Source organism: Dermacentor albipictus, chromosome 1, assembly GCF_038994185.2.
Source record: "Dermacentor albipictus isolate Rhodes 1998 colony chromosome 1, USDA_Dalb.pri_finalv2, whole genome shotgun sequence".
Taxonomy (NCBI): Eukaryota; Metazoa; Arthropoda; class Arachnida; order Ixodida; family Ixodidae; genus Dermacentor; species Dermacentor albipictus.
This window is the reverse complement of record NC_091821.1, coordinates 267,280,177-267,303,000: the sequence shown is the minus strand read 5'-3', so window position 1 is coordinate 267,303,000 and position 22,824 is coordinate 267,280,177. Positions and strand designations below refer to the sequence as shown.

Below are 22,824 nucleotides of genomic sequence, written 5' to 3'. Positions count from 1 at the left end.
TGTAAAAAAAAATTAAGATCTTCAAAAAGAAAGATGCTGGCACTTTTTTAAGTTTTTTTGTACAAGTGATATCTTTAATTCTTAGTGCACCCATCAATCATTAAAAAAATTTGTTTAGCTAGGCCAGGTTAATCATGCTCTATTACCTCACAAATGTGTTATGTAGTCTGCTAAGTACAAAATTATTGCAGCCAGCATATGTCCTCATGCCATCTCAATGGCTTCTGTACTGGTGCTTTTCTACTCTGTGTGTGCTTTCTCTGCTGCAGCTATACCTCTAAAGTCGGGCTTTCCAACTCAATCCAGTACTGGGCCACATACATTGTACATAGCTCCCCTGTGGCAGAACTGTGGCATTTCAGTGAAGTAGGAGACTCAGAATAATGAATGACAAAGCTGCCGTTGTTGCCTTGTGGATCATTGCCTAAGTGTTGCAAACTGCCACATTTTGCAGGAGTGTTCCATTTTTTATGAATATGTCCCAACTCCCTATTCGATCCTGTTAAGACAAACACGTTTGTCCTATATTCAATCCTGGTGAGACTCTTGAGCCTTATCTCCCCTTACAAATGTGTGTGTGCCACAAAAATATCAAGCAGTATGCGACTTGGAACTACCAAATACTGCTCCTTAACTTTGCAATGACTTCTCCCTTTCTTTGTGGGTAACATCTTAGTGAATAGAGCGTTCACATTTATAAAGAGCTTGTCAAGGCATAGCAGAATCAAATAAGTGTGTAAAACTTCAGTCGTACTGTGACAAATTCCACGATCATTAAGAACTATCTCATGATACAGTATTACAGGCATGAAAGAGCCAATCCTTCCTCCCCCCCCCTTTCTGTTGGCAACTTTATGTGGACTGCATGGCAACATGTTTGAAAACCTTGCTTTGTAGATTTATAGGACTGAATTGTTTCTCCATTATGTTGGCAATGAAAGCTTCTGGCACTGAATGACCAACTGTTTTTCATGCAGGCCTACTGCTTTGGTAAGCAATGCCGCTCTCATGATGACCAGTGCCAGCTACTGTGGGGTTCCAGTGGACGTATGGCTGACCAGCGGTGTTTTGAGCGCAATGATGATGGTGAAGTAAATGCTAATTGTGGATACAATCGCCTGAACAAGACCTACAAGAAGTGCAACAAGGAGTGAGTTTCACTGCACAGTTACTTCATCTTTGGATGGCTTAGAATATGGCAACACAGTTTTGTGCTAGCCAGTACTTGTACAAACGAGTTATCCTTAAATAGTAAATAGGCTGTCTCTCCTATCAACAGCAGTGCAATGGTAAAAATGAGAAAGGGTATATAGTATCAACTTGGTGATCTCACCTTCAATTTGTCAGTAGGACGAAGAAAGAATGCAACAGCATGCGCAAGTCACAAGTTGTGTGCACTGCATACGTTATGCATTGTGTAGTGAAGTGATGTGCATTGCATGCACACATAAAACTGTGCTGTGAAAACAAAAGACAGCATAGCATGTGTGCTTTAAATCATAAGAGATTTAATGCAACATGGGTATGAAAGCAAGCTGTGAACATGCAGGTTAAATCCGTGGCCACTGTGGCTGCATTCATATGGGAAAAGAATGCAAAAACACTTGTGTCTTTGGTGCGTGCATTAAAGAGTGCCAGGTAGTCAAAATTAATCTGTAGCCCTTCAGTATAGTCTCTCATAGCCCATGTGTTACTTTCTAATGTTAAAAAATGGCCAGTCTTAGCTTGGTTAAGCCAAGAATGCGCTGCATATTGCGCGGTCTTTTTTTTGAGGGCGAGGTATCACGCGCCGGCGCAGCGCTCCTAGCGGGAGGAGCGGGAGTCAGGTGGTGGCTGCGGCTGCGCGAGTTGGGGCCCAGCTTTTCCTCTGGCTGTCGTGACGTCACGTCATCAAGGTCAATGGTGGCTGCCCGGCCGCACCCAAGGGCTGAACTGAGTGATTGCAATATGCTACGCATAAAAAGGGTTCCTGAACCACCCCTCAGGCTTTGTGAAAAAGCACAGTCCGCAGATAGCATGCACTGCTGTGAACATCCCAGCCAAATTTTGCAGTCATGTGCAGCACGTGGAGCTCGCAAGCAGAGCCCAAAGTCGCTTTTTCTCAAACACTCTCTTTTCACCAGGAGCCTTCTCCTCACTCTTTTCAGGCTACTATATTGCGTCATATAGCAGATACCCATACGCAGCTGCTATTATCCAATAGCTGACATCAATCAAAAAGGGTGTTTGGATCAGTGCGCTTCTTCCTTCTGTTACTGTGTATATTGATGTAGTTTAATAAACAGGCTGAAGTAAGCAAAAATCTGCATTTCGAATTTCGATAGAAATTATATATTCCTGGAAGTACAGTTAAACCTCGATATAACAAACTTCAATATAAGGAAATTCTTGATATAACGAAGTATTTAACTTTTCATAACCTCTTGTCCATAGAAAACCATGTACCGTGTTTACTCGATTCTAACGTGCCTTCGATTGTAACGCACACCCATTTTCCGGGACCAAAAAAAGGAAAAAAAAAACACTCTCAATTGTAATGCACACCCGTTTACATGACCTAAAAAAAAAAAAGTCCTTTACAGTACCACGCACCTCATTACTTCATACGGAAATACAACTTTTTGTCATTTGGAAAAAACAATGATTCACTCCCAATGCACTAAAGCTGCGATAAATAAAAAAAGTCGCAGTTTTGCCCAAAAGACCCTATACGAAAAGTAAGGATAGTAGTTTTATCAGTCGTATAAACTTTTAAACATTCGCTTACTAGCTAAATTAACAAGCATGGTTCCACGCATGCACAAGCAAACATGAACACGTCTCACTCGATGACCGCGGAAATTCTTTATCAAGATGCTGGAGCCAGGATGTCTGGTAGCAGGTGTTAGGGAATTGACCTTTTTGTGGCCTCTCGCTTCAACGCGAACTAAGCGACGAGAACGAACACAGCGCGGTGTGCCTAGATGCGTAGACTCTTGTCTCTGTCGCAAATCGCTTTCAAGATAGCAGCCCGCGCTGCCGTAGCAGCCGCCGATGTAGAACACTTCTCCTGTTTGCGCCAGTCCCGCATGCAAGTTTCGGTAACTCCGAACGCCCACGATGCGGTCCGATTTCCATCCGTCTCCGCACACTTGATCGCTTTCCATTTAATTGCGGCATCGTGATGAATTCGGCATGTCTTTGCAGTTGGCACTTCCATGCTGTTAGAGCAAATGCAGAAAACGGGAAGATGGACGATGCACTAGCCTAAGCAAAGGGAAGCATTGCCTAAGCACACGCACTGCAGCACATGGAGGAAGCTATGGCAGCTAGGCTCGAAGCGCTACTTTGCGCATACGATGCGGCCATTCCAAAATGCCGATGGCACTATGGTAACACAGATTTAGGATCGTACTCGATTCTAACATGCACACAATCTTTGGGCCCATTTTATCAGGGAAAAAAAGTGCGCGTTATATTTGATAAATACGGTACTTAGAACCTCATTTTAATGAAGTATGTATGCAATTTCAATATAACGAAATTTCACTGCCCCCGCAAAGGAATGCCGATACAGAGACAATAAATGGGAACTTCGGCATAGTACGCAGATGGTCAAATGATTGAATTACAAGTGGCTGCTTGCAAACGCACCTCTGCTGTGCTTTCAGCGCCTTGAGCTGCATCGTGTTCCATATAAAGTCCAAGTGCAATAATATCCTATCGCGCCCTGAGCACTGTGTGCTTTTTGTTTGAGTGAAAGCGTGGGAGGGTGAGACAAGAAAGAAGATGGTTTCACGAGTGCGGCGTTCCTGTGTGAGCAAAGACAAATAGGGAAAGGGGAGCGAGCTGAGCTCACGGTAAGGGGATCAATCGCACGCGCGAGGGGGCAGAGTGGAGGGGGGGGCGGGTGAGTTGGTGCGCGTCTCCGGTTTCTTGCGCACACTTTTCCTGATACTGATAGTGTGGTCCCAGTGCGGAAGACACCATCGAAGTGCACGCAAAAGCATGGCTGACTTCGCTTAATTCGTACCACCGATGTGAAGATATCGTTTACGTTCGTGGCATGAAACCGTATCATTCGTCGCCGATTTCCAAATTTATCAAAATGAATTGTTTTCTGAATTCAGATTTGCTTGTTTCGATTGCCCAATAATTAGGAAAATTCTGCGGCTCCTTTCTGTGTAAAAAAATCTATCGGCAACTGTGCTTATTTGCATAAAAGGTCGAATTTCAATACAACAACATTTTGATATAACAAAGCAAATTGCCGATTTTACAGACTGTTATATCGAGGTTTAACTGTGTGACTATTGTGCTATCGCTGACTATGGTCTGCTGATGCTTGGGCATGCGCGCCCGCGTAGGAATGAAACTGACCACACTGATTGTCAGTGTTGTAGCTGTCGGGTCTCACTAATTTCTATTAGTTTTGAACACTCAACTAATCTCAAGCCACGCTGAACTTAAAGTTAGATGAGACATACGCTTGCCAGCGCACACTCGCTCCTGGATGGCTGCCTTGGCAGACTGCGCTTCGTATTCAGCTATTGCGCAAAATGCACAATTTGGATGTGGCTACTATCCGTTGGTCAAGCTGGTGCAGGACAGAGCTGGTCCATGCCACATAGCATGGCCAGACTGGAGCACATAAGCGCGAGTGCACACTCCGTCCTTGTTGTGCACATAGGTAGTTAGCTACTACAGTTGCATGCAGTTGCATCTGCAGCGTAGCATAGAAACGGCGGTCGCTGCAGGGTGCCCCGTCGAACATGCCCGTTGAGCTCCCTGCAGCTTGCTGAGGACAACAGTGTGTTCTGATTGGCCTCCGCTTCCTTCCCTGCGTGCTGCCGTACCAGAGCCGGAGTATCGCGTCACTTTCGCATCACTGTCCCCGTCGTCTCTCCTTTTTTTCTCCCCCTCGCATTTTTCTTGTGCAGCACAATTCCGGTGACAATCTAACCTGTGAGCTGTTGTGCTTGTTTCGTTTTGCTCTATGCTTGATCTTGCAAGCTGTGCACGAGAACACCTGCATTGTTGTCTGGCTGCTTCTGCGAACTGGATTCCTCAATGTATGCATGTTTGGAGAGGTTGGCCCGGCTCATGGATCCGTACTGCGTTACACCGCGTCATTGTACCGCTGGCACCGGACTAGCGGTATGATAGGTCAATGCCACATGAACACTGAGGTAGACGCGAGCAGATCAGAGAGCATGATTGCGCACTGGAAAATGACATAGTTTTGTTCTCTGCTCGCATGACTGCAGGACGTGGGAAGGAGCAGATGAAATGGAAGTACATCTCTCTTGCTATAGTACAAAGTAAAACAAAGACATGGAGACATTAAGTTTGTATGTGTTATTATTTCTCTAAACTTTAATTTGTCCATTGAAGCAACAGATCAAACAAATAACTGCTATTGTTGAATAATTCTCAAATTCACGTGTCACTGCGAGTATTATGTGGTTTTACGTGCCAAAACCACTTTCTGATTACGAGGCATGCCGTAGTAGAGGACTCCGGAAATTTCGACCACCTGGGGTTCTTTAACGTGCACCTAAATCTAAGTACACAGATGTTCTTGCACTTCGTCCCCATCGAAATGCGGCCGTCGTGGCCGGGATTTGATCCCACGAACTCGTGCTCAGCAGCCCAACACCATGGCCACTGAGCAACCACGGTGGGTTTCACTGTGAGTGACAGCACTGCGAACTACGTAGGCACATTTGAGGGAGTAATGTTAACTCTCTGGCTGAGAGTGCGGTGCCAACAAAGAGAAGGGTGCACGGCGGTAGGTTTGAAATTTTAGCTATTTTGCAGCACGCAGCGGTGTAGTACTTTGCAGACACGATTGTTCGAGCGCGTTGTATGCACTGTGCTTGTCAGCTCAAAATGGCCAGACCAGGTGTGGGGCCCTTTAAACCATTCATTAACTTAAATATGAAACAAAGAGGCCTCTTAGTGGTGGCAGCCCGTTAGCAACACACCAAAAGCATCTTTCCAGCTCGGTCCAGCACTTTCTTTATGCCAACCCACAGAATGACACAAGTAACTAACGCTTTCTTGAAAAATGCTGAATATTAGTGACACGTCAGGCTATCGCAGTTCTTGCCAGGTTGTACACATATGCACTGTACGTGAGCCTTGTTAATTGTGCAGAGTAAGGCAGCGACCTCCTCTGCCACTTACTCTGCACTTTTCCCTCATCATTATAAATGACATCGGGCTGAAGTAGAACAACTTGCTCAGACACTGGAGCAATGAGTTGTCATTGTAGCCACTGACGAAGGCAACGAAATCCAGCTGGATGGTGAGTGGAAGCTGAGGTGCAGTGATGGGGTTAAGGAAACCCTGGAGTATTGTTCTGTCTTCCTATACTTGCATGGGTGGTGAAACTGCACATATATAGTAAAGCAAGGAATTAAATTCCTTTTGCTTGCAGTATTCATGGCAAATTTTTCATTTTATCAGAACCACAAATTTATGAGTTCTTATCATAACCATGAGTGTATGGATTTAAAGAATGGTGTGATGCTGCATGACATACACAAAAACAAACACGCAGCAGAGACAAAAAAGACAGCACATCTAAGCAAGAACGTGTGATGCTTGTATCTCATTTTCTCATGCTTTTTTTTTGTAACTTCTTCTACTTAAGTGTACAGTCTTCTTCAGTAGGCAAGTCTGTTTTCCTGCTTTATCTAAAGTGTATTTCAGAAGAGTACCTGTTCCTCACTTTAGTTCAGATCTTTTCATTGTTATGCATTCAGAATAACTCAATATTCCTGCTTAGTATTAAAAAACTGCTAGAAAAACATTCTATTTATATCATATTCAACCACTATATTATACATATTCAATTTGGCTTCAGAAAGCAGCATGTACACACCTGTAAAGTTCTGTGCTCATTGTACTGTGTACTAGTATAGCAGTACATGCCATTTTATTTTGACTGTGAGCGATATGAAACAAAGGTGGTTTTTTTTTTTCTTTTCAGGGATGTGATGTGTGGCACACTCCACTGTGTGCACCTGAATGAGCGGCTAGAGTTCGGCATAGAGTCTGCAGCTGTCCAGTCCAAATTTTACATAGATGAAAATGATAAACGGTTTACATGCCGGTCTGCAATTGTGGACTTGGGCCTATTCACAGCTGATGTTGGCCAGTCACCAAATGGTGCTAAGTGTGGCACCAATAAGGTTTGTTTAGTTCTGCATTATCGTGTGAAGAAACAAATTCCAAGCACTTTTCTTTTCCTGACATTTTTCTGAGAAATAGAAGTAATGATTTGAATGTAGATTTCCTGAAGCTCTTTTCTTCTTCAGTGGTACATTCGGTGTTGCACAAATTCGGTCTTCAGTCTAGTCTCGGCATTCATTACAAAATGAGTTTAAAAGTGTAGCTGGTGAATTAATAATGCATGAAAATAGCTCACAAATAGCCCCCTAAAAAGCTTTTAAAAAAGTTATATTTAAGCAAACATCAGTGCACAATAAGCAAGCTCAGACAGGCCATGTACTAAACGCTTTTCTTTTGATTCGTTTTGAAAACATTTCCTTTTACATTCACATTGTCTGTCTTATAGTATCCAAACAGCCACTATTACTGTTATACTATTTGATAACATTTCTTTTTTTCATGCACGCAGTCTTCATTGTGCATTAACTTGATTGCACAAATGCCCTCATGTAATGTTAGAGATTTGAATTTTCTTAAAAAAAGACATGAATGAAAATGTTAAGTCAAGTTAGATTGGTGAATTACCCCTCTGAAGAAACAAATAGGTTAACCGCACTGCGAGTGGATGTTTTCCAAGCTGGAGAGAATTCAAAAACGGCACCATTTCACTGCTCCCTCACTAGCTTTCCATGATGTTGTGAATATTGACATTGTCTACTCAAAGCTAGATAATTGTTTATTGATCCAGAATTGTCACATTGCATTTGATAGTAAGCAAAGGCTTGCTCTGGGTACTGTGAGACTGTTTTCATACAAAAACAGCCCGAGTACATGAAAATACCATGAAATTTGTGACATTGCTTGCAACATCAGCTTCACAGTGTGTACATTAATGAGAAAAATAGAAGGTTTGCCTTTATATTTTCCTATAATAACCTGCAATCTTTAAAAAAAAATTTTAACAATGATCCGCTGTTAGCATTTTGTAGGAATGCCAGCATAAACTGATTTAGATATCTCTGTTTAGTTTCCCTTTAATGAAAGTGTGTCGTGACATTCTTCTTGGTTGGGAACATCTCCAGAAAAAAAAAGAAAAAAAGGGTATATTTTGTTTGTGACTCAAAAAGAATAAAAAGAGATTGAAGTGTAACGTGCCAAAAAGTCCTGTAGCCACCAGTGGTGTAGCCAGAAATTTCGTTCGGAGGGGGGGGGGGGTATCAAATAGATGAATAATAACTATATTGCCATTCCAAACATGCTGCAAATGAATTCTTAAATGCTGTGTGCTATCAAGACAAGTAAAATATGTATTTGTTCATACCATAATATACTCGTATATCCCAAAAATTGTGCCCGAAATAACTGATATCAATGATTCCATGTCTTTTGTCTATTTAATAAGTAAAGAAAATATCACGAACGTTAGAACTATATCAATTCAAAACCAGCAAGGCAGTGCATGCCGCTAATAGGAAAAATGTAAAGGCCATAAAATTAACAACTTGCAGACAAATATTTTATTGAAACTTTGTCATTCAAGAACCTTGTTTACATTTTTGTACATATGCAACCATCAAGGAAAAATCTCAATGGCGCTGTCCTTTGACCTAATGTATTGCGCAGGAGCAGCTGTCACCAGTCGTGTATTGGGAGTAATGGCACTGATGTTATAGTCACATATAAAAACCAAAAGTTCTCCAAAATATACGAGGGTGAGACAAATGAAAGTGAGCGAATGCGAATGTATGACATACAGGGTAGTACTTTATTTCAAAGTCGTCTCCATGAGCATTTAGACATTTGTCCCACTGACTAACGAGTCGCTTGATTTCCATCTCATAAAAACCCCTTGGATTGCCATTGGGAGTTGGACCTCCCCCCCCCCCCCCCCCCTTTAGCTGCTTCAAAAAGTGTGTAACTGTCATCGTCTGACACGAATCTGGTTCCCTTGAGCTGTTTTTTCAGTTGCATCAAAATGCGGATGTGGCAAGGCGACAGGTTTGGGATGTATGGCGGATGTTGCAGCGTTTCCCACTTGAACTTTGCCAGTTTTGTGTTATATGCATTGGCATCATGGGGACGGGCATTGTAATAGAGCAAGATGACCCCATTCATCAATTTCCATCCGGCATTTCACAATATCGGAAACGATCAATAGTCTCTCCAGGTTTAGCTAATTCGATCAGTAATGGCCCCTGACGAAGGAAAAAAAGAAACGCAAAGGAAAGCATGTTGGCCACAATCGAATGCCTACTTTTGGCACCTATAATGTGGCTACCGAAGGAATATCGAAAAAAACGTGAGACGCTTGGCCCATAGAGAAGCATACGCATACTGCTCAGTATTCTACACAGGCAAGACAACACTTTCCGGAGAGGTCGCGCTCAAGCGAACGCTTTGCAATCTGCCGAGTCCTCATATTGATGTCGGCGAGCGACCATTGTTTCTTTTTCTCGTCTGCTAGCTGGAAAGCGTCCAGACCTCTGCCAGGTGAAAATCAACTTGTTCAGAGAAAAACGAATGCCCACCGAAGTGCGCCGCGCGGTAGTCGGGGCGACACAAGAAAAATGCATGTGCTTTGGCTGGCTCTGGCAGTCCACAGGTAGCGAGAACAAGAAAATTGGAGACGCTCAATGTATCCTCGTGAGTAAAAGTCAAAGTAGAACAATAAATAAGAACGTAGTTACCTTTGCTGGCTTTAGTGTCTTGACATGGATGCATTGGCGCAGGTGAAAAAAAATGTTGATATTCTTTTCTGTGGCATGACGGCACAAATGAACCACCACAACGCTTCGTCTCATTGGACCTCGCTGTGTGCTTTGTCAACTTGTCTGATAGTGTGTTGATTTGGCTTTTCTCGTTGTATGTCTGATCTACAACTTTAGAGAAGTCAATGCACCTTTGGCGTCAAATGTTTATAACAACATTAAACCCACAAAGTTCTGGAAGTGAAAATATAAAGCATGACTTTGGAAATGTCGCTCCACCTTTCGCATCAAAAGTTTATGAGAACTTTATATGCAGAAAGTTTCGGAATTGAAATCCATGCGCTCCGTAGATTCCGCGGCCTCCACGACAAGCCTGCTCACCGTCAAAAACACCCTTGAAACTTTGTGCTTGGATGGGGCTCCTCGAGTCGTGTCTCCTGGTGCATGGGCGCTGCCGCGAAATTTTCCCGAGTTGGGAATGTTCGCGCTGAAATGTCTTTTCGAGCGTGAAATAGACATTCTAGACAAAATCCAGAACGATTTCCAGCGCCGGGGGTTGTTTTGGTCGGCAGTGCATGACAGCCCGAAAAATTTTCGGGGGTGGGGGGGGAGGGGTGCAGGGGGCTGAAGCCCCATAAGCGCTCCCACCTGGCTATGCTCCTGGTAGCCACTGTTGCCGAGGCAGTACTGGCTAATTGAACCGTTTTTTACTTGTTGGAGGAGCTTTTGATTTTGTTTATTCATGGGAAGTGAAAAGGAAACGTGCCACTGTTGCTGTCCAAACCCACAAACTGCGAGTGTTGCTGAGGTACTTTACACTATCTACAGCAGTGGCTGCCACCCACTTTCTTGAATGGGAAAGTGGATGGGAGAATGGCCCCATGGTAGCTCAATTGTTAAAAGCGTCACGTGCATAATGTGAGAACATGAGTTCTGATCCCACCTGCGGCAAGTTGTTTTTTTGTCCACTTTCATTTTCCCTTTATTTTATTTCTGCATTTCAATTCTTAAAAAAATTTACCCTACACTTTCCTTGGTTTTATTGCATGTTGGCTTCATATGATTGTGACTAACAAAAAAAAACTGGCCTTCTCAGTTTCCACTCTTCTCATCTGTGGTGGAGGAGCAAATCAGTTCCTGCCAGCTGGATTGGTCGAAACAGGTGGACAATACATGGCAAATTGCAATGTTCAATTAGTTATTCATGTTTTACTAATTAGCATTTACTTATTTGAGACATTTAGCAGCTGGAGCTTGGTAGTTGGGCAGTAATGAAGTTGTGGCCATGTTGGGAAAATCCTGAATCTAGCACTGGTGTTAAGACTTCTATCATACATTAGTGTTTCACTTATTTTCCTTTAAAACTTTCCTTACATTACTGCAGGGCAACATTAAGTGGAATGCCAATGTAATGCATGAGATTTAGGGGACAGGTAGCTTCAAACTGCTGCTATTTATTTATTTATTTATTTATTTATTTATTTATTTATTTATTTATTTATTTATTAGATACCTGCTTTGCCCTAGGAGGCATTACAGCAGGGAGGTACACAACAAAAAGAAATACAAGCCAATAATGTCACATACGTAAAGTGCAGTAAAAATCATGGTTGTTCTCAATACTAACAATATCAGGCGAAAGAACATTCCATTCACTTATGAATCGCACAAAGAAAGAATATGAAAAGGTGTCATCCTTAAAAGGAAACACGCATACTTTCAATGCATAGTCTCTTTGAGATTAAATATAGTGAACTTAATGTATTTTCCTTTGCCGGTCCCTGTTTTAAAATAATAGACATTGTAAAAAAATTTCAACCTAAGATTTTGTTGGCAGTCCTTTAACACTTGCCATGATAATTTATTTTAACTTTCTGTCACACTCAGTTTCCTGCTATAATTATTAAGTACAAACCTTACTGCCTTACTTTGCACTTTTTCAAGCTTCTTCGTCAGATCGACCAAGTATGGATCCCAGCAGATGCATCCGTATTCAAGTAAACTGTGAACACGAGTGAAATACAATTGTGCTTTTAATGTGTTGGGTAATTGACTGAAGTTGACATAAAAAACCCAACATACCCATTGCCTTATTTCTGATATGTGTAATGTGCCTATCCCACCTTAAGTCACATGTCATTACCATTCCCAGATATTTATATTCGTCAGCCTTCTTTCGGGCCAGGATTTCAGCTGAATGTACATGCACTTATTACTGCACAGCTTCACTTCTGCATTTTCAACATGTGCCCTGAAGTAACTCATTAAAATGTCAGAAGAACATTCATTATCTAATTGAGCATAACAACTTGTCGTGAAAATATTGTCTGATGCTTCAAGTAATCCACCTTAAGAAACAAAATTGCACTGCCTGCCACAAGGGGTATTTAAGGCAATGTACTGGTACGAGTTCTTGTTCTAATTCTGATATTACTATTTTGTTCAAAAAAGTGTATTGTGTTTGTGTCAAGTTCTAATGACAAAATTCTCTTGCTACCTTGCAGGCTTGTATGAACCAAAAGTGTGTTCCACTTGAAAAACTATATGGCATCAAATGCCCCTATGACTGTTACAATAATGGGGTAAGTTGCTAGTCTTTTTTTGCACATTAATGCTTTAATTTCCTGTCCATATTGCAAATTTGTTTATACATATTGTAATGTATGTCAACATAACTCTTTTTTGTGCAGAAATTATAAACTGCATAAAATATTTGTACAGTTGATGTGTAATGTTGGTTAGGTTGTGCTTAAGGAACAAAAGTCCAGCTGCTGCTGAGGATGAAATGACAGGTTCATTTCTTGGTCATTGTGGTTGTTTTATTTTTTGAGTGAAAACTGCCACACTCCTTTTCACTGCTGCCTAAGCGCACAAAAATTCGTCTGTTGTTGGTGCTATCATTAGTATACTGTATTCAGTCTCATGGGTTATGAGATTTTGAATTCGTTGGCTTTGGGGTATATTTTTCCACGTCAACAGTGATTAAATTACAGGTCTGATGCCATTAACAAACAAATTTCAGTGAACCTTTGAAAAGCCTGGTCAAATTGATAAATATTGCTTGTCTAACCTATTTTGCATCAATTCTTTTGTTTTTTGCATCATTTGCCATACTGCAATGCCATACTGAGCGAAAATAAGCAGGGGGCTTGTTGTTGGCCTAGTTGGTACAGATTCACCTTGGTAGAAATGTAACAACAGGACAGGTGCATGGGAGTGTTATCTTAGGACATTTCCACAGCTCAAACCTGTCAAGATACTACCACTTTTTAAATGGCATTTTTTGGCTGCATATATACATTGAACCTACAATGTAGTGAAGTAACTTCTGCCCACTATGTAGAGAGACTTGAGCTTTCCGTTCTTTGCAGCCCTTGCCTCAGCCATAGCTCTTTCACATCATAAAAAGAGCAATACAAAATATGAGAAGCACAAGCTAAGGAATGTGCTGACATAGCAGTAATTATTCGATCTGGATGAATGTGGAAGCTGGGTGCAGGTTTGGGAGGTGGTTGGATATATTTAAACCAACTCATCTCTGGTATTCAAGTTTTACGTTTGCACTGTTAGTCTGCAAATTTAAGATTAAGATGTTGATTCAAGTAGAAATTATATAACATACAGGGTGTCTACCAACCGGGAAAACCGGAAATTCTCAGGGATTTTGAGCAGTATGGAAAAAAGTCAGGGAAAACTCAGGGAATTTGGGCCTCTATCAGGGAAAATTAACGGCAATTTTATTGAAAGGTTCGAAAGTCGCGGTAATGCTGGCTCAAGTAGCAGACAGGAATCGTAATGACTCGTCTTTGACACCCTGTTGTTGGCAGGAGGAGTTGCCAGTGTACAGTCAACGAGCGACTTTCCGAATTCCCGACAATTTGGACGGTTTCGCGGTGCCACCTCGTACCCCATAGTGTCAACGTATCAGAACGTGTGAAATTTCCGACGCAAGAACTCTTTGCCGTCCGATTTTCCGGACGTTTTGTCGCAACCGCAGGTCTGAAACGGCATTAATCAAAGGCACCACCGCTGCTGTTTTGATTACTTCGCCGCCTCGAACCTGCACTCTCGCACGCAGATCCACTGGCACCCGTTGCCACAACTGCAGCAACGCTAGGCCTAGCTGCTTCGACGTTCGCCATGAAGCTTCTTGCCATTGAGTGCCGAACTTTTTATTGAAAGAATTCGCTGCTGTCAGCAATGGCACGGACTCCACCTTTGTGGTGCTCGCGATTGGCTTAGAAACTTGTAAAACACGGTGCGTTGCATAATGGCGGTTCGTGAAAGTCAGCTTCGCCTCTGTACAGAAATGTTACTCGGTAAAGCTTACGGAAAAGTATTGCAGTGAAGCATAACAAGCGTGGGAAGGGGCTATTGCCACGGAATACAGTATGTATATCTTAATTATACACGCGGGCACCCGGCATTTCCTGTCCCAGTACGAGCACAGGTATGCCTATTATGTGTACCGACAGGCCTTCAGAGCGTTTTCAAACGTGCCTGTGGCAGTTTGAGCCCCTAAGGTCAGTAAATGACACGCATTTATTTTTTTCCAACTGGCCGATTTTTCGGACGTTTTCGCGGCCCTTAGGGAGCTCAAAAAATCAGTCGTGGACTGTGCAACTGATCAAGATGCTTCAAATGGTCCTTGGGGCGAACGAGTGGCGGAAGGCGGTCAAGAACAGAAGTGACCTACGCATTGAGGAATAAACGAGAAAGGAAGCTTGTTGCCGCCGTTTTGAAAGAGCTTGAGCTCAAAAAGTAAAGTTTTGGCTGATGCTGAGATGCAGGTGTCCCTCATCCAAACCAAAATACACTCTTTGAAGCAGTGCAACACAACACTCAGGCGTCGTGCGCGGGTTGAGAGTATGTCAGGACTGTTGAGGTTGACTTACGAGCTGTTGAGAGAGAATCTCAATTGTGACAGAGTTCAGCCCTCATCCCACTGAGGTTGCTATCAGTTGATAGAAATAGCTCATATTAGAAAATATTTGCCTTTGTATGCATCTCCTTTTTATTCGTATTTGATAATGTCCGACCCTATCTGCAATTGTTTTCGAAGACACTTTATTTGCTGTGCATTTTACTAACCCCTGCCTTCTATTCTCTTTTTGAATAACATAAACACTGCTCCTTAGTATTCAAATTGGATTAAGTTGCTTTTTTTTTCATGTGCGTACTAGAGAGTGACAGCATCAGGTGATATGGTTTCAGCCCGTGTTGATATAAAACATAGTTCTGCATCACTCAGGGAAAACCTGGAAAACTCAGGGAATTTGGAAATGTCAACTTGGTAGACACCCGGAACATATATATATATATATATATATATATATATATATATATATATATATATATATATATATATATATATATATATATACACACACACACACACACACACACACACACACACACACACACACACACACACACACACACACACACACACACACACACACACACACACACATATAAGTAATGTGTTTGGTTTAATAGGGTAATGTGCTCGTTTTCTTTGAACATTCTATTACGAATTAAAAGGGCCATACTAGTGGTGGCAGCCTACTGGTCATATAAGTGCCTGTTACATAAGCCTTTGCAGAAACACTTCACCACATTTTCCAGCCCCCTACAGGATTCTTTTTGGCTACAGGATCCCTTGTTCCTTGCATGGAGGTGCATTTACCAAGTCAATCTTGGAGCAGTCGTTTTTTTTTTTTAATGATAATCTGCAGTGGTTTTACTGAGAATTCCTCATTTTGAGACTGCCTCAAGATTAATTATCCTAATTGGTGCAGAGTTTCCTTCCCTTACTGAATCTTGCCATATATACATCATCAATGTACAATGTTGTTGTAATTAGTCCCTCTGCTAAAGGATATGAACATTAATTTTTAATCTTACATTACTAAGTGACCAGACTTGCATTAATGTACATCTAACCATGTTCACATTGTTTTATATATTTAGTACTGTCATAATCATTAAAATTGTGGCGATTTTCTTCCTTTTTTTGATGGATCCCAGCCACGGCAGCTGCATTTCAATGGGGGCGAAATGTGAAAACACCCATGTACTTAGATTTAGGTGCATGTTAAAGAACCCCAGGTGGTCCAATTATTCCTGAGCCCCCCCCCCACTACGGTGTGCCTCATAATCAAATCATGGTTTTGGCACGTAAAGCCCCATAATTTCCTTTTCTCAATTTATAGGCTGTATTGTTTCTAAAGAGTAATTGTGTGTATTGAAGAACATAAAGCAGGGTTCTTGTCCCATTTTTCCTCGCCATCTAGCCTGTCTACCCTTCGAAAGGAAGTAATATTTGGTTTGGTACTTTAAGCTCACACATTATGAATATTGGTTGAAGTTCCTTATTTGTAGACCTCCTCCCCCCCCCCCCCCCCTGCTATGATTATTGTTGAATGAAGTAGTTACTGTGCAACTAAAGCTGTGGTGACCAGGACAATGTGGTGACCACGATGATGCGTTGTCCTGTGCAGGTTTGCAACAGCCGTGGGAACTGCCACTGCATGGTGGGTTACGCACCTCCGTACTGCAATTATCCAGGACCTGGTGGCAGTTCAGACAGTGGTCCTGCATCAGACCCCTCAGGTACCTACAGGCTTACACTCTGGCATAAAGCTCACGAGAACAGTTGCCCTATGGCAGAGGCTGAAGGAGTTCTTTTACAGTAGGATGTGCTAGTGCTCTTATTTCCCTACTGAAATTCGCTTTTGTACCTGAACCTAATGCTTTTGGAAACCTGGGTTGGAATAATATAAATATCTTCTATGCATACTATTGCCCTTCATCACTGACTTGAGCACTGTCAAGCTGCCATTAAAGGAGGATTGGCTATTCAGTACACTGGATCATAAGAAAAATTATAAGAGAAATGGAAAATTCAATTTTACCTGCTTTGCTTAGTCACTTGTTGAGTGCTTGCAGCATGGCAGCTACATTACATAGCAGGATGTGGTCCTGCAACATGGACACATGTACTATTACGAGAAAGTTTCTAGACCACAACTGTAATGAAAGTTTTTGGACTATTAAGCTGCCACAGTCATGAATGTTCATCCTTGATGTGCAACATGGAAGTGAAGCACGTTTGCTGAGCAGGTTAATATCTCTCAAACTTAGATAAATTTTCCTGACTGTATGAAGTTACAGCATAGTGCCATGAGGATCGAGTGCCAGCACATAACCTTAAATGCAGTGTTGACATTATTGTTCTGTGGTCATATTCAAAACAAATAGTATGTTGTGCTAGCCTTGTTTGTGTGTTGCATTCAGGATCTGACTGCCACCTAAACTATTCTTTGTGTTGTCATTGTTAGTGCTGGTGGAATTTTATTTTCTCAGCTATTTACAGGTACCAACAATGAATGCACATTCGGGATTGCGTCCTGAGGCAGCCACCATTTGCCCATGCATGGCCACATCAAGTGGATGTTATGCAATTAACATCAGTGTAAAATGCGTTGTGCCAACAGTGATATCAAATTTAATAAGTGCTGATATAATACAGCTTGTCTAGAAGGCATTATGCTTTGCAATATTGAGCTCAAAACAGAGGAGTTCATTTTGGCCTCTACGACCGTCTCAGATGGAAAAAAATGTGGTATTGAGGCAAAATAATTTTTGCTGACCAAGCTTCATAGCAGTGACTGACATCAGAATTTGTGATAATTGGAATTATTATTAACTCAAGTTCCCTATTAGCTTGTTCAATAATGACTTTTGGAGCATGTTCATGGTTGCAGAATTGAAGTCAACCAGTACTCAGAGCATAACCTTTTGCTAGAAACTTAGTGCCTAGCACCAGTCTTGAGAAATACAAATTCAAAGTGTGCTATGACATGCATTGCTGTTTCACTTCAGTTTTCTTTACTGCATTTTACCATCCATGAATTCTTTGTGAGCTACTTTATTACCTGTGAAAATTGTTAATAATTGTGAGTGCTCATATATTGCACTGGCGTACAATACTTAATTTTCACTGAGCAAGAACAGCAAGGGGATAATGTTTTAAGCAATTACTCTTAACAAGTGCTTCTTATTTTAACTTTTCTTTTCTGTATCTTGTAATTTTCACTTGCATATATGACCATCAGTTACAACAGCCTCACAGTCATCCAACAAATGGCTCAGGTGACACTTCTGAAATAGGTGCAAGACAGCAACTAATTTAATATGCTAGGTCAATTTTTCTTTCATTGGTAACCATTTAGTACTGCCCCATTTCAAACATCATTTCAGCAATATTGCTTAAGGGATCCTTCATTGATGTCTTGGCGCTCTCTTTAGCATGTGACAAAACAGCCTATAGTCGGGTACAACTTTAGAAAAGAAGGGAGGCCCCAACCCGATGACTGAAGCGTGACAGCCAATCGCCTCATGACTAAAGCTAAAAAAACCGTGCTTCTAAACCGCGTAATTCTCGGTATAAATAAATACTTTTATATTTTGATTGCTGGTTTGGTAGAGCTGTCATGATTGGAATGCTACAGCACATGCCGGATCATGAAAGAAAAATAATCCCGTGCGTTCTACAACATCTAGCGTCGTCCGCTTTTTAGCTTTATTGCAAGGGACAAAACCAGAAAGGGCGGCTCTGGATGGCTTTTGCACTGGTTTACATGTACACGGCACATTTGCTACTTGTTTTCCTAGCTTAAAATGAATCAGTTGTTCTTTAACAAGTACTTAAAAAAAAAGAATTTATTGAAACCATTACAAACCTGGGCAAGAAGACGATCGAGGCAGGAAAGGTACAAAGATGCTTCATTCATTGTTTTTAATAAATACTCTCGGTTTTAAATAACATAACAGCTGTATTTTTGGTTTTGTGTTTTCACAAACTTATTTTCAAAAATGTGATGGGTGTTTTTTTACAGCAACAAAGTGCATGAACACACCCGCTGCTAACGTTAGGCAGCAGACTTTGTCAAACTTTCCTCGTCGTAACGTCACTTTGGAGCAAAACGAAACGCTATGGAACAAACACGCAGGATGTTTGTTTGTAGCAGTGTGTTGCCGCAGGATCCTGTTTTCAGACGAAGAGTAGCGCAGAGTCAGCAATGCTCGCTGCACTCTTTCGTCACCAGATCACGACTAAGAATAAATGCACACGGCACAAATGGTGCATTGTAGGCTCGCAATAATATTTCCGGCATGATAGACCACCACAAACAGTTTGGGAATTCACTCTGACGAGAGGCAGACGCACACGACTGACGCAACTCGGCATAGTTCGAACTGCAGGCGGCCATCTTTTCCATCGGTAGGGTCACCAGCCGTTTGGATCATGACGTCAGTCTAGAGTGTGCGCCCATTGGTGGAGGCTTGCGTGCATCCGCCTCGGAGGAGTAAATGCCCCTTTTTTCTAAAGATGTACCCAAAAATACTCTCAATCGACAGTGATCCACTGTGCTTATTCAGTTTTCACTGGCAGCTACCAACAGGTTTCTTCAATTCAGAACAGACAAGGCAATAAAAAATGTAGCAGCAGGAATGTACCATTCCAAAGTCTTGTATGTACTTTTGAGAGGCAGCTTTATTGCATTGCTGTGCCAGTTGATTAAGTTTTCTTTGCTGCGACATTACAGCCGAATTATGAAAATATAAGTAGAACCTCGTTCATACATTTTAAAAAGGCGCAAAAAAACATACTAACAGAGAAACATACGGTCTGGTGTAAAAAAAAAAAAATATGACCGACTCGGTTGTAGTTAACATCTATGTAATGCGAAGTGTTGTGCGAATCGTTGCTCATAAGGCATGAGACACTCACATCGACCTGGTAGGGCTTTGGTGGCCGGAGACACGTACGTTTTGTTATTTTCCTATTGTGCAGTGTTTAAATATGGCAAAGAAAAACCAAAACAAAATCGAGCTGGTGGGCAACGCTGGATGCCGCTGAAGCGAAAGTGACATTCATATCGCGCTGCCTGCAGCAGGCGTGTTTGGATTATCGCCTACTAAAGGTGTGCAGTACACTAACAACAACACTACACCCTATGCGCTGTAATACAGATGGGTGAAGATGCTTATCGCAGCGGTTTGGTGGAATAAGAAACTGAGTGCGCACTGGTGTTTTCACGCGAAACGACACGGGTGGGCAAGGATTGCGGTAAAGCTGCTGCGGCGAGCGGCTATACAATGTTCTTGATTGTTTGCGTTTTGCGCATTTTCTTTTTTACATGGGATCTAGTGGCTGGAAAATGTATCATGCAATCGCAGTTTGGCGATGTACTGAACGATGGTGTTTTCTGGGAATGTATGAACCGGTAAAAAATAAGCATAGCTATACTGGGTAAATTTTTGTGTTCTCGATCGTGAACACTGGCGATGGGAAATCATATGTAACGGATATCAGCGAGGCTCTATTGTACATTGAAATGCACAATGCCACACTGACATATCAGCGCTAAGGTCTCAGTGAGAAATAAAATAATATGGAAATTTGGTGTTCACTTTTTTTTCTAATAACCAGCCTTTTACCATAAAATAAATAGTCTTGAAAGAATACTTTATCACTCTAAACTGACTTCGTGCTCCTCTTTAGTGTCACTTTAACAAACCATCCTCATCACTGCCAGCAAAGCAGTCAGCTAGCAAACCCTTGAATTCACCCCCTTAATTGCACCATCTCGCTGATATCAGTAGTGAGCTGCACATATTTGTATTAGATCTGAGCAACCTCTGTGTGGGCGGTAGTTAGAACTTCCATGCCCTATATTTTCATTGTTTGCTGAGCAGTATGCTACTAGATTACAAGTACTAAATCCTGATAACTATACATCTGTGTTAGATAGTGGTGAGTAGGTTAGCTGACACATATTGCTCTTCTTTTCTTTCAGCTGGCTACAGTTTTATGGTGTCCATGTACATAATTTTCCTGTGCATCGTGCCTCTGGCTGTGATCACCAGTTTCTCCATCTACTACTTCCGCCGCCATCTGAAGACGTGGTGGATGACAAAGGCTCGCAAGGCAGCAATAAAGTAGGTCAACTGCTTTTTGTCACGTTGGATTATCTATCTGAGAATGATTTGATAACTGTTGCACATGTGGTATGTTCAGGAACTGAATTCAGGAACTCTGGAACTGAATGGCAGATGACTACAAAAAGTCTGCACAGTCACAGAGCAAATTCTAAAATAGACCACAGGCACCATACTGTTCTCAGGTTAATGTTCTCATACATAGCAATTGAGCTATGTTTGCTCTAAATATAGTCAGTGCTGCGATCTGACAGCTTTCTGCTGTAAGCCAAAAAAAATGTTCTTCGTGGTGACATTTTCACTACCTGTAACACACAGATTACTCCAGGTTACTTGAAGTGCACACAATATTAGGGTATCTCTAGTCCCTTTCAGGCTTCAGGCCTAGCTAGGAGCAACTGGCGTTGAAATTCATTGGTGCTTTCTTGAGGATGTGTGTGCATGCAACCACAAATGTGGAGGCACTCTCACAACAGTAAAGTTGTAGAAAAGAGGAGCTTGGAACAGGTCACAATGTAGGCACATAAATGTGCCGAATCTTTGAAAGAAAGCATTAATTGTGCACTGTTTTAGCCTTGTTCAGTGCTGTCGCTCTCTTTCCCCAGGAGTCGTGCCCAGCAGGTGGGCCTCGACCGGCGTGGAGGTCGGCCCCTGTCCAAGTTCAGCATTGATGCTGAGGCTATCAAGGCACTCAACATCTCAGGCCCAGTAACCCAGCACATGGCTCCGCAAGAGCCACTAGTACCCAGCGCACCACCATTGCCGCCATCACAGCACCAGAAGCCACACCGCAGTGTGAGCCGTGAGCGTGGCAGTTTTCGCAGCGTGGACATCTCTGGACCTGTGCTGCAGAGCTCAAGCAACAGCCACATAGCTCCAACCCGGCCAGCACCTGCCAGACCTGCACCTGCCCGGCCTGCCCCAGGGCGTCCTGTGAGCGTCCAACGTGCACCCTCCTGTCCGTCACAGGTTGGTATTTTCACCACAGCTGTGGTGTAACTGTCTTTCACAATAGCGAAACTGGCAAAACAGCTTTCTTTAAGCAATGCTTTTATAATACAGACTTCTGTTGATTGAACACCAATTTTTCGGTTAATTTGATCCTGTTAACATTTCTTTGAGACCCAACTTTCATTATTTCTATCCTGAATTGAGTCTTCGCCAGATAATTTGAACTTGGCTGGTCATAACGCACGCGCCCAATGCCTATGATATCTCAGTGGTGACTTCAGTAGTGGCAGCATTTGTCTCGGCAATGCGTGAAGTACGCGGAATGCGACGACCATGTGTCGTTTCCCGTTGAAAACGCCTATTTTCGGCCTTTCTCGGGAAGATATAGAAGTGAAAACAGTAGCTCACTATGAATTATTATTATATTTACCTGATTCTGACATGCAATTTTTTTTGTCTGAGAAAATTCATCCAAAAATTACTTGGACCAGTGCTGTCCAGTACGAAACCAAAACTGCTTTTGCGCTGTTTGTATGGTTAGTGTGTACTAGAACCTTTCGTGAGTGGCGCAACCCCAGCCCACTGCCTGACGCATTTCGTGTCGCCAGTAGCGGCAGCACTGCAGTAGGCAACTATTGAAGATGCAGCGCAGGAAAGCTCATTGCGCATTGAGCACGCCCGGTCTGGACTGCGCGTCAGGTATCTGACCAGGCATGCGCTTTTGACAGGCCGTGCATAAATCCACGGTTTGCAAGACATGTTCAATATTCAGCTATGACAATGCCACCATTGTGAGCTGCATTTCACGAGACACGAGCTACAAGGTGTGGGATGCGTCAGTCGGCACCCTGCCCATATATTCTAGTTCACTGTAGTACGGTTACTACATAACGCGACTGTATTGCGACGGAGCTGACTTTAGGAAACCGGGCCGCCATTGTGCAATACATATTATACCTTTGCCCATTTTTCTTGCTAAAAAACTCGGATGCGTGTG

General features: G+C 42.3%; 1 protein-coding gene across 2 annotated transcripts in view; it reads left to right on the top strand.

Annotated features, from left to right (window-relative positions):
* Positions 1-22,824, top strand: part of Meltrin (meltrin) — a 128,225-nt gene that overhangs the window by 97,551 nt on the left and 7,850 nt on the right. For both annotated transcript variants that reach the window (XM_065448885.1, XM_065448891.1), the window contains exons 15-20: positions 978-1,150; positions 6,977-7,178; positions 12,371-12,448; positions 16,370-16,481; positions 20,735-20,876; positions 21,482-21,845. In XM_065448885.1, the coding sequence (XP_065304957.1) occupies positions 978-1,150; positions 6,977-7,178; positions 12,371-12,448; positions 16,370-16,481; positions 20,735-20,876; positions 21,482-21,845 (1,071 nt within the window). The remainder of the gene's footprint in view (positions 1-977; positions 1,151-6,976; positions 7,179-12,370; positions 12,449-16,369; positions 16,482-20,734; positions 20,877-21,481; positions 21,846-22,824) is intronic.